At 58.2% G+C, this 11752-nt stretch overlaps 1 protein-coding gene and 1 long non-coding RNA gene across 3 annotated transcripts; one reads left to right on the plus strand and one right to left on the minus strand.

The window, feature by feature from the left end:
* The first annotated feature begins 704 nt into the window (after window positions 1–704).
* LOC135454760 (uncharacterized) lies at window positions 705–3390 on the plus strand. Its single transcript, XR_010442197.1, has 3 exons — window positions 705–809; window positions 1024–1475; window positions 2244–3390. It is a non-coding gene; the product is annotated as an uncharacterized LOC135454760 (long non-coding RNA).
* Window positions 1392–11496, minus strand: TBX1 (T-box transcription factor 1). 2 transcript variants are annotated; one of them, XM_064727207.1, is made up of 8 exons: window positions 11336–11496; window positions 9697–10111; window positions 6432–6533; window positions 4887–5058; window positions 4508–4663; window positions 3052–3119; window positions 2745–2845; window positions 1392–2003 (listed from the first exon to the last, which is right to left on the minus strand). In XM_064727207.1, exons 1-8 carry the CDS (start codon window positions 11367–11369, stop codon window positions 1567–1569), a joined length of 1485 nt encoding a protein of 494 aa, XP_064583277.1. In that variant the 5' UTR covers window positions 11370–11496; the 3' UTR covers window positions 1392–1566. The 2 variants fall into 2 exon arrangements, with proteins under 2 accessions (XP_064583277.1, XP_064583276.1); XM_064727206.1 differs by lacking the exon at window positions 11336–11496 and having other exon boundaries at window positions 9697–10172.
* Window positions 11497–11752: the final 256 nt, after the last annotated feature.

Consider the following 11752-nt stretch of genomic DNA (forward strand, 5'->3'; position numbering starts at 1 on the left):
ATTCACTGCAAATGTCAAATAAAATACATATTTCTTGCACAAGTTTTTTTTATGGATCCAGATATATTTTTTTAACAGAAAAAAAATACATAAAATATTCATGGTAGTCTGTATCCCTTCTTAAACCTTTCCAAAAAGGTTTTGGAAGCCCTAAGCCCACTGCCAGAGACAAAATAAACATTGCTATTAACACTGCCACCTGCACAAGGGAAAGAACATGTTTTAAAGAGTTTATAATGAAAATGCACAAACATGGATGAATAGATGACTTTAAAAGAAATAGCCCCCATCTTTTAATGGAGTCATGTGGAAGAATCAGGAAAGTGTTCATAATACTGTATACCAACACAGCTGAGGAGCTGCTCAATACCTTCTCTGAACACAAAGGGACTGCCTTCGGTGAGCATCTGACAAAAACACAAGCCAACTATTCAAAACACATCACTGGAGAACTCTGATGAGCAGGGCCATCTTTTTAGCAGTAAGGAACAACTACTGAATGAAGGTACGAAAGGAAAAAGAAAAAGTACTTACCAGCATTAAGAGGGAAGATGCAGCAAGCAGGTAATGCAGAATAGATTCTTTAGAACTACTGCAGTTTGGGTCAGCCAAATATAAGGGGCAAACTAGTCAGAAAAAAACCCTGAGGTCCCTTTAAAAGGCACCTCCATGAGAGAGTATACAAGAGCTCAGGAAAGGATGCAGGAAGGCATAATTGTGTGAGGCTGCCTGGGAAGCAGGTGGGAAACACACAGCCTGAAATCTGCAGACATCCCCCCATCCCCAGGCCGGTTTTTAAACCTTTGCAGGTATTGTTGGGAAAACAAGATACAAACACAGCTGCACGTGTCTGTGCTCTTGGCCATAGGCCCTTCTCAACAGCTCCAGAAAATGCTGCTTTGCTTAAGGCATCCCAGTGAACCTCAAAACTTACAAATGGGTCAGGGCCAGAGGAGAAGTGGGCAATTTGTTCTGGCAGTGAGGATTCAAAGCACTCCCTTAAACTAAACTCTGCTTCCCCAGGAATCTCCTCAAAGAACCACCTGAGCCACCTGTGAACCAGCCCCCGGTGTGCCCCGGGTTGGGACAGACTGACACCGACAAGTGCAGGACGACACACGGCCCAGGGCCGGCCCACAGCCCCCGCCCGGTGCTCACGTACAGGCCCCGGGGGCACCGCCAACACCAAACCTCCATTAGAAGGCCCGGCGCGAGTGAGAGAGGATAAGTCACTTCACCGCTGCCGCCTCACCGTCCTCCCACCGCATCCCAGCCGCCCGACGGTCCTCGGTGCCCGGCACGAACGGAGGCGCGGGGGAACAGAGAGATAAGGACATATGGCTTCATTTATCAAAGTGCAGCCGCGGGTCACACCGCGATGGAGCTCCCGGCACCGCCGCCCTCACAGCCCCCACAGGGCGGGGCGCGGGGCGGGGCCCGGCTGCCGGCGATTGGGCTGTCTGGCTGTCGATCAGGTCAAGCTGGCCAATCAGCTCACTCGTAAGGCGGCGGTGGGGGAAAGGCGGGAAGGGGGAGGGCGGTGTCTCTCGTGCCGCCGGTGCCCCGTTACCGGGGCCCGTAGTCGTAGCCGGCGGGTGCCCCGGCCGGCGAGTACATGTTGGCGGCCGCCGCCGCCGCAGCCGCCGCGTTCATGTGGTGGTGATGATGGTGGTGGTAGCTGTGCCCGCGGATGCTGGGGAGGGGGTAGGGCGCGGGCCGGCTCTTCGCCCCCAGGTAGTGGTCGTAGGCGGCGGCCGCCGCCGGCGGGTACTTGTAGGGATGGTGGTGCAGCGGCTCGGACGCGGCGGGCTCCAGGCGCAGTTCGTGGTGCGGCGGGCTGGGCCGGCCGCCGCCCGCACCGGCCAGCGGCACCAGCCCGCCGCCTCCGCCCGGCAGCGCAGGGCTGAGCACACGGGACATGAGCTGCTGGTGCGCGGCCTCGGCCTGGTGCAGCACCGTCCCGCCGGCCTCCCGCTCGAACTCCCGCCGGCTCTCGGCTGCATCTGCGGGGGCAACAGAGTCAGAGCGGCCGCGCCCGCGGGAGCGCATCCGCGCACAGCGGGAAGAGGCCGCGAAGGGAAGAGCGGGGCGTGCGGCAGCGGCATGCAGCAGGAACGGGGCTGGCGGGACGGGACCTTCTGACTGCGATAAATGGAGTTGAGTTGACTGACAAGCTGGTACACGCCTGACATTTTTGCAATTGTGTAACACTAAACAAATACAGACTTCCCTTTATTTTGCAGGCCCGGTGTGCGTTGGAAGAAAGGCCTTCGGTTGTCTTTGCAGTTGTTTGCTCTGGGTAATGGAAAAGCAGTCAATGGGCAGAGGTGCTGTTCGACCTGACTGCAGCTCCTGAATGGAGTGGGTTGGCCCTACACGCACTGCCGAGGCGCATTAAAAGGGCAATGCGAGCAGGAACCTGTGGCCAGCACTGCATCTCTGCCTGAAAAGCTGAGTTTGTTGATAAAAAGTCGAAAATGGGACACTAAAGGCAAGGGGCAGTGTTTTTTAAAGCAGCAAGTTTTCTTAAGCACACAACAGCAAATGTTGTACTCCAAAGAAGAATGAGTTAGGCTATAAAGGCAGGTATTTTTCTTTTAAAAATAAACGATACCACAAAGCTTATTAGCAATGGGGCTGAGCACCAGCTCGGTGAGCAAGGCTGGCCCCAAGCATGCATGCACGGGCTGTGCAGGCCAACAGGGCCTGGGAGATGGGCTGGCCTGGCCACTGAGGGCTCTCACCTTTCTCTGTCCCGTTCTGGTGGGCTGGGGAAGAGACTGGATTCCGGGATCTGGCAAAAGCGCTCATGAGAGGAAGAGGCCCTGGCCTGTGGTTCCTGGGCCTGGAAGAGGACGGGGAGAAGTGATACAGAGCTGATGGTCCAACAGAATGAACAATTTGAGTACTGTCTCTCTGAGCTGCAGCTGGCAAATGGGGCCCAATACGGTGTCCCCCTCCATGAAACCCTTGTGCAAATGTAAGCTGGGCAGATACATGTGAAATAGAGTGAGTGGGATATTGCCAAAACCAATAAAAGCATAGCCTTACCAGTCCTCAGGGTCACAGTCTCTGAATCCCTTGGCAAAAGGGTTGCTTGCAATCTTCAACTGCGTGATCTGTAAGAAGAAGTGGGAAAATGTCTCAAAGCAGCCCACAGGGCTCCCTGGCCAAACAGTGAGTGTGTCCCTGGGCAGGCTTTGGGACTCAGCAGTGCTTGGTGTAACAGAGGGGATCCAGGTGGCTGGTGGAGCCAGGGTGTTCTCTGCCACAGAGCACAAACATGTGCTTTCCCTCTGCTAGAAAATGCGGGCTAACATGCTACCTAATATGAGTTCAAGGTGAAGGGAGAGGCAGTCTGAGTCGGCTGCAAAATCTGACTAAATGCACTTGTAAGAAAATGCCACATTATATGGGTCACCACTAGAGCAGTTAAGACAAATCACTGGATAAATCATACTTATGTATTTATTTAATTCGCCAGGGAGAAGGCAGGACATTTTCTATATTTAAGCAAATCCACGGATAAAGTATGTGATTGTGAGTTTCCGGAATGGGTTGAAAAACAAACTTTAAGCCCCTCACTGACAGTTCCAGCCTTAGAGGTCAAACTGATAGAAAGCAGGAGAGAAAGAGCAGCTGTCCGGAGCCATCAGGCAAATGCCAGCCGGGGAGGGACTCCAGAGCCCCTTAAAGGCACAGCCTTTCTGTGGCCTCGCCGCCTCCACTGGGGCGAGGTGCGGCCCGACCGCAGCATCCCGGAGAGGCTCAGGTCAATTTGCTCGGAGCCACTGCAGAGGGTGACACTTGCACCGGTGCTCAGGGACAGCCCTGGGACACAGCCCCGGGACACAGCCCCGGCCTGCGCGGCATCGCCGCGGAGCGGGGCCGTTCAGAGCAGCGCTGAAAAGCCCTCGCTATGAAATCGTATTTCCACTCGCTGCTGGGATTCCTGCTCTTTACATTACACTGATGCGATTTAAAGGAGCAATTGGATTAACTGCTGCCCAGAGATCCGTATTAGATTGGGGTGGGGGAGTTGTTTTTCGTTTTGTTTCGTTTTTAATGTATTCTGAGGAGAGACAGACCGCTACGAACTTAAAGCAGTAAAATCGCAGATTTATCCAAACAAATTGTGAGTGACATTTCGCAGCGGGAAGCCTGTAGTTGCCCCACTAGCCCCGGTCTCGGCTTTACATAGGTAATGAGGTCCCCCGGGCGGGAGGAAGCTGGCGATGGGGCTAGAGCCCACGTCGCTTCCTCGGCGTACACCGAAGCAGTTCCGCACAGCTCCCCGGCTATCGGGTTCCTAGCGCTGCCCGGAATGGGTTTAGCAGATGGGGAGAAGGCGGGAATACCCCCAGCCATCCCCGCCGCCGCCGCCCGGCCTCCAGCCCCGGAGCCGGACGAAGGGGCTGAGCCAGCACCGGATGCACCCGCACCCGTGGTACCTCCGGGGCGACCCCAACCCCGCTTTCTGCTGCCCCGAGCTCCGCTGCTGCCTCACCCGGTGGTTCTGGTAGGCGGTCACTGCCGTGAAGCGCGTCTCCTCGAAGACGAAAGTTTTGAAGTTCTCCTCCGCGTACTTCTCGCTGTCTTTCCGGGGGTCCACGTAGACCACGTGAAAACGCGGCTGGTATCTGTGCATGGAGTTCAAAATGATCTGAATGATAAAACGAGCAAGGAGACAATAACTGATCCAGACGGAGCATGGAGAGAGGAGGGCGCAGCCCCGGCCCTGCCGGCTCCACTGCCCGGGACAGCCGCGGGGCTGGGGCAGAGCCCCCGGGGAGGGCGCGGGCAGGGTCACCCCACGGGAATCACAGCGCGGGGAGTTCCCACCCTGTGCAGCCCCGTGTTGGACATTTTTACCCGGGAACACTTACATGCCCGTTGTCATCCAGCAAATTGTTGGTCAGCTTGAGCTTATCGAAGGAAACGATCTGCTTCATCCACTGCGCCCCTTTGGCCGGGGAGTCCGGGTGGTAATGGACTCTCCCGGGGGTGGCGGGGTCGGCTTTGCCAGCCACCAGCCAGGAGGAGCTGTGGAAGGCGTACCTGCGGGAGGGGAAGGCACCGTCAGCCGCGGCCCGGGGGGCTCCCGCCGCGTCCCTGCAGCACCCGCGCCCCGCAGAACCCGGCCCGGCCCGGTCCCCCCGGCCCACCGAGGGGGAAGCGCCGCCTCTCCATCACTCCCGCTTCCCACGAGAGGAACGAGCTCTTTTCCGCAGCCAGAATTGCTGCGGAGGGGATATACTATTTTATCACACCAACGATGGAACTGTCGTGAGAGAAATCTGCAGGATGGAGGAAATTTATAGCTACCCGTGTAGATTTGGGAGAGAAGCCACAAAAGCCTCTAAAAAAAAAAGGTGGAAAAAAGCCCTCTATACAGTAATATTCTCGCTTTAAGTGAAGAGTGGAAAGTTGTGTGTAGATTAATAGCAGGTTCAGAATTTAGCAGTCTCGTTTCATTCTTTCAAAGTACATATTCAACAGTAACATTTAAAACAGAGAAACCAATCTTCTATACACGTGTTTACTTTAAAAGCCAGTGTTTGCACAGGGGGAATTAGACACCATTGGACTTGAGCAGAAACATTACTTTTTAAAGATATACTCAATTGGATGTTATATATCCTACTTCCCTTGACAAGCAAACATTTCTAGGACGCCCTGAGAATTTGGATATCTGTCTAAATATTTATGTAATGGACCCTGCAATTCCTATGCAGGCTGCCTGCTCAGCGTCTTGATCTGAAGCTAAATATATAATGCGCTTTTCACTGTCTTAAAATTAAAGGGGTCCTAAACCAGACCGCATCACTGCCTTGTAAGCCGACAGTTTCCAAGGCCTTCCTACACTGCCACTGGAAACAAGGGCAGGGTTTTTTGGCTTGGCTGGCTGGTGCCTTTCCAGAGCACAAAACCCACTATCTTCACCCAAGCGCCCAGGGAGCCCCCCAGCAGGCACGGCACGGCTTCGGCACATGCGCTGAGGGGCTACAGCATTCAAGGAGCACCGAGGGGATCTTTGTTAAGTGGCAAAGGGTGTTTGCCGGTGGAGACGTGTAGCAGTACAACAAGGAGAGCTTTTCTGGGCAGGACAAGGCAGCTCCTGCCCTGTGCCCTGTGGAAACCTGCCCTTCTGCCCATGCTGGTCTGGCCCCGGCCGCCTGTGAGCCTGGTGCGGAGGCTGAGGGGGCCCTGAGGTCCCGTGCAGCCGCTCCTGGCCCCAAACTCTTTGCAAGGGTGTGAAAGAGACCCCAGGTCAGTCGCATCCCCTGTCCCCTCCCTGTCTCACACCAACAGGTGTCATGCTCAGGGGCACATCCCTGAACCCCCAGAGGACAGGAGCAGAGGGTGGGCAGTGACCCACCAGCCCCTATGGCTCCAAGAACCGCGAGACAGGCCAGGGATTTGGTACTTGCCGGTAGCGCTTGTCATCCACCGGGACGAAATCCATGAGGAGCATGTAGTCAGCCATAGGGTCCATCCCAAATATCTTCACCTGGAAGGTGGGGAACATGCGCCTGACACAGAGAGGAGAGAGAAGTGCTACATTGAGGAGCAGCAGGGAGCCCCGAGGGGCCGGCACGGGTCTCTTCCCCTCCAGCTGCTCCAATACCCTCCCAGCTGTGACGATAAATCCCCTCGCAGAAACCACTGGCCGGAGGAAGAGGCAGATACACCCAAGCTGCCTGGGGAGACGAGCTGCTGTGTTCCCCAGCCCTCAGCAGCATCCCGAAAGGCGAGCCAGGGGGTCCTGCCTCTCCCACTGGCTCCAGGACTGTTCATGTCAGACACCCGAAATGCCCCACTGAGGTGGAACAGAGAGGACAAAGGAAACAAGAGCATCCTCGGCCTTTGCTATGGGGAGATTAAGTGAAAATAATTTCTTCCCTGTGGTTTCCCCATCATTTTAGCTGACCTGACTGGAGGCAAATGCAAGGCATTACCATGTCTGAGGACCCGCACTCAAGCTCGGGAGTCTCAGGCAGCCCGCGGGGGTCAAATCTAAAAACTCCAGCGAATGACACGAGGTGATCGAGTTCCCACCTGTGCAGCTTCTGTACCCACCAAACTGCGACCGTTTGAAGGCAGTGGTTACAGGAACAGCCCCGAGGGCCAGCGGGAGACCTCTCCCAGGCCGGAGGGGCAAACGCTCCCTCTCGGCAGGCAAAGGCCGGAGGGCAACGGGGATGTCCCAGAAAGCCCCGTTCCGGATTCACTTCATTGCAAGAGCCCGGTCGGGCTCCCGCTGCCCGCACCTTTGTGGAACGAAAGGGGGAGCGGAAAGGAGCCCAGGGCTCCGGAGCTGGGCAGGCCAGGCCCCGCGGCTGCACCCCCGGTTCTTCCCCGTGCAGGCCCCCCCGGGGACCCAAAGCTAAGGCGAAACGTGGATCCCACGCTCAGGGAGGGCACGATTCCTTCAGGGGGCTGCAGTACAAAAGCGACCGGCGGTGGGCTAAGGGAAGGGGCCGGGACGGTCCACCCGTCCCTCCCTCCTGCACGCCGAAGAAGTGCCCTGGCGTCGGGGCTCGTTATGGCTTCGTTTTGTTTTACAGAATAGTAAACCAAGCGAGCGACTGTAGTCAATATTTCGGGAAGGGTGTTTGCAGCCGTAGAAAAACCAAAGCCCCAACCGCCCCCTGAACAAACAGCCCGATCAAACCCGGACACAGAGAGCCCCCCTGGCTCGGTCTCGGGGCACACGGCCGGACCCGTTGTTCCGTGCCCCTTCCCCTCTCTGAGGGGCGATGGGTCAGCGCGCCTCAGGCTCCGCAGCTCTTCTGCAGCGGGCCCAGCGCTGCCGGGCTGCATCGGCATCGGGCAGCTACGTCTCCCTCTCCGTAAGGCTTCAGTTAACTCTGGAGGACGTTTTCAGTCGCTCCTTCTGTTATTATTATTTTTAAACAAGTAAAAGCCCCCATTAGCTCCAATTCCGGTGTTTCTTGTTCTAAAACTTAGTTTTAAAACAAACAACCTGAGATGATAAGACCCATCTAGACAAACAGCAGGGCCAGCCCAGAGGTGCTGGAAGAGAATAGGCTTTGCAGTGCCTTCCCCGAGCCTTTTCCTGCTGGTTGTACCTCGTTTTCTCCTGTTTTTACTCGCTTGTCTGGAGTTTCGACTGTGTCATAAAGTAAACGAAGAAAAGGGTGGGAGAAAAGCCCTCGATTCGATTCGAATTGGTTAATTTCTGAAGCCTTTAGATGCAAATGGGATATTTGCAATCTTTTCGCTCTTGGAGAGCTAAGAAAGCCAGATCGAAGAACTCCTGTTTGCAGAGAGCCTCCGCCTGGAGCCTGAACGACCTTTTCCGCTAAGGAAAGCAACGCCGAGCCCGGCGCCGGGCTCAGGGGCCGGGGCCGGAGACAGCGGGGCTGTGCGATCCGGCGCCGGGGCAGGCACCGTCTGCGGGAAATTCCGCCCGGTCCCGCAACGCAGCCCCGGCTGCTTCTGCACGGGGCACCACGGTGATTGTTTCATTTTAGGAAATTGCTAATATTAAAAAAAAAAAAATCCACCCGAACTTAAAAGGCCACTGCGTACATGAAAGTATGTTTCTTTCTACATTTTTTTTTCTTTGGCACTTTCGGGACCCTCAAAATCGCTGATGGGAAAGCAGGAGTGCACGGCCGCGGTCACAGCTCTTGCCAGACCGCTCGGAGCGGAGTCCGATCCTCTCCCCCGGCCGGCCATCCTGCCGCAGTCAGCCCCGGGGCGAACTCAGAGCAAGCAACGGGGGATTCCTTAATTTGTTTGTTTTTCTTTTCTCCCCCCCGCCGAATCGCTTTAAACCAAGGGAAGACTCAGAACCTGGACAATTCGCGGCTCTGCCGGAGCCTGGCGGGGAAAGCCTCGTAGCTCTGCCCGAGCCGCCGCGGCCGCGGCGCTTCCCGGAGATCTCCATTAAATGCAGTAACTAACAACTGTAATTGGGACTCCTCTTCCCCCCATATGTTTTGCTCGTTCCTAACGCAATCGCATCAGCCGCTTTCTTTGTTCCCTGCCCAGGAGTGGGGTTCTGGCCCCGGAACCGTGCCGCGGCGGCCGGAGCAGAGCTGAGAGGAGCCGTGTTCAGCCGGGCTCGTTACTCGATAATCGGGAAATGCAACAGCCCTGGAACGCGTTTCAAGGTGCAGAATTAGGGTTTGTTCGCGTCTCCGCCGGAAGGAAAACATCTGCCCGTGCTAAGAATGTATTTAGCAGGTTTTGCACGGTTTGCGTGTTGTTTTTTTCCTTCCCCCGTATCGTTGCTGTCCGCCCCGAGAACACACACCGTGCTCCGGGAACACGGACCAAAGTCCCGTGTGGGGTCACAGCCGAAGGCGCCCGGAGGAGCACAGCGCCCTTTTAAGCGGGAGTGAAACCCAGTGCCCTGCCTGCCGTCCTCCGCACGCCTTCGCCGTCAGCCCGCAGCAGCAGCCGCGCGTTCTTCCGCAGCACCGAGGCCTTCGGGCCGCAAGAGCTCGCAGATTTCGCCCCAGGAGAAGCGCAAGGATCAAATGACGGCGACCGCCGGGCCGGGCCGGGCCGCTCCGCGACTCGCCTTTATGCAGCAGCTTCAATTTCCCCCCAAACTGCGAATTCAACCACTCGCACCGGATTCTCCCGCCCCGACTGGCCTGGGTGCCCGGGTCCGGAGGGAGCAGCTGGAGAGCCGGGGCCGCTCGGGAGCTCCGCACTGACCTGCCTGCCTTGGTGACGATCATCTCGGTGCCCAGCTGGTTGAACTCGTCCCACAACGCCTTCATCTCTAGTTGAACGCTCACGTTGGCCACTTTCGGATTCTTCTTCACGGGCGCCTTGGCCGCGGCGGCCGCCCCCGCAGAGCAGCCCGAGACTGCGGCCGGCCCGGCAGCGGCTCCACCGGCGCCCTCGGGCTGCTCGGGGCCTGGGGCCGGCGGGTTGGTCCCGGCCGCCGCCGCCGCCGCCCCGCCGAAAGGGTAGCCGTGCTGGGGCTGGGGCGGCGGGTGCGGGTGCTGCTGAGCCGTGCAGGGCTCGTAGTGCGGCGGCTCATGCTGTCCGTACGGGTCCCCCGGGGAGGGGGAGAGGTGGTACCCCCCGGAGGCGTTCAGGCTGCTCAGGCTGTTGGCCGTGAAAGCTGCAACATCGCAAAAATGGGACAGCTGGGTGAGCCAGGGGCTGGAGATAGCTGAAATCATTCCAAAAACAAGCGGTCAGGGCTCCGCTCCGGCTCCCGCTTTCCCCCCAGCTCCGCGCCGCTCCGCGCGGCCCCCGCCTCCGCACCGGCTCCGCGGGGTGCCCTCCGCCTCCTCTCCTGCCCCGCGCCCAGCCCAGCGGGGCGCCTCCCCCTTTCCGCTTTGCTTGGCCCCAGCCCTGCTCCCCCCGGGGCAGGCGGGGAGCTCGCTGCTCCCGCTGCCTGCCTGCCTAGGCTTCTTTTTTTTTTTTTTTTCCCTTTTTTCTTCTTTTTTTTTTTTTTTTTTTCTTTTGCAAACCCGAGAGGTCTGCCAAGAGCCTCGGCGGTGCAAAGCCCGGGCTATCTCTGCAGGCCTCCCTCGCCACACACCACTCGGGACAAAGCAAACTCCCTCCTTTCGCCCCCTCTCCAAAAAAAGGAGAGAAAAAAAAATAGAGGAGTGGGGAAATTTAGAGAAAGAAATCGGCTCTTATTTCCGTGTAGCTACGCTGCTGCAGGTAACGTCCTTCTCTCTGGAGCCGCGGGGCTGCGGCTGACAGAGGAACTCGGATCTCGTTTGGCAAATGCCCCATTCCTTCCATCCCCGGACGAGAAAGAGGAAGAGGCCGGGACCAGAGCAAAGCTCCGGGTCCGCACCGAGGAGCACCGGGACGAACCCGGTTGTGCAGCCCTCGGCCGCCGGCCCGAGAGGGCCCTGCGGCACACGACAGGCCGCCCGGCGGAGCGGCCGCTCCTTCGGATCCCCTCCGATGCTGAAAGGCTCCTCGAGGTCCCGGGGTTCTCTTGCGTTATTTCTGACGCAGGCCCCCAGGCCGGACAGGGCTGCAGAGCCGGTGGGAGCCGAGCCCCGGCCTGCCGGTGCCTCAGGCACGGCCGGCGCTGTCGGGGGATGCTTTCAGCACCTCCGAGAAGACGCGAGTCCCAGCGGCGGAACCGTCGAAAGCTGCTACCGGCCCACAGGCAATGCCTTTCCCTAAGGGAGGGCTACAGAGGCCCAGGCGTGCCGGGAGAAACGGCAAAGCCTCCTCCGACCGGCTCCGCGGGCAGGCCGCGTTCTGTGCGCTGCCCCTGGCCCAGCCTCCGGCACGGGCCGAGTGAAAGCCCTCGGGTACGCGGTGCCCGGCGGTCCCGTCCCCGCAGCCCTGCGGGGCCGAGCGCGGCACTCACCTTCCATGTCCCTGGTGACGGTGCTGAAGTGCATCTTCTGAGGGCGGCAGCCGGGGCGGGCGGGCGCGCTGCGGCCGCCGCGGCGCTCCTCCAGCTCTCCTTTCCCTGCTTGCTCGGCGGCGGCGACTGAAATCAGAGAGGCGATACTGAAAGCATTTGCCTTGGGAGACAGAGGGCTGTTTTCGTCCATAGGGGAGACACCAATGCAGGAGCAGCAGGCGCGGCAGCCTCCCACCACGAGCCCCCCCCCTCCCACCCCCTAACTCCCCTCCTTTCTACCGCACCATCCAGGGAGGTGCGAACGAGACCCCCTCCTTCCAGACGGGAGGGGAGGGGTGGGGAAGGGAAACTTAAAAAAAAAAATAAATGCAACAGAAAACAACCTAAACCCTCGCCCCCCCCGGGAAGGGCGTTGGG

The sequence above is a fragment of the Zonotrichia leucophrys genome, chromosome 15 (assembly GCF_028769735.1).
Source record: "Zonotrichia leucophrys gambelii isolate GWCS_2022_RI chromosome 15, RI_Zleu_2.0, whole genome shotgun sequence".
Lineage (NCBI taxonomy): Eukaryota > Metazoa > Chordata > Aves > Passeriformes > Passerellidae > Zonotrichia > Zonotrichia leucophrys.

Coding starts and splice junctions, on each gene's coding strand:
- TBX1 (XM_064727206.1), bottom strand. CDS start 10,172: ATGATTTCAGCTATCTCCAGCCCCTGGCTCACCCAGCTGTCCCATTTT. Junction 6,534..9,696: donor ATCGTCACCAAGGCAGGCAG/GTCAGTGCGGAG, acceptor TCTCTGTGTCAG/GCGCATGTTCCCCACCTTCC. Junction 3,120..4,507: donor CCGCCTACCAGAACCACCGG/GTGAGGCAGCAG, acceptor TTCTTCTTACAG/ATCACGCAGTTGAAGATTGC.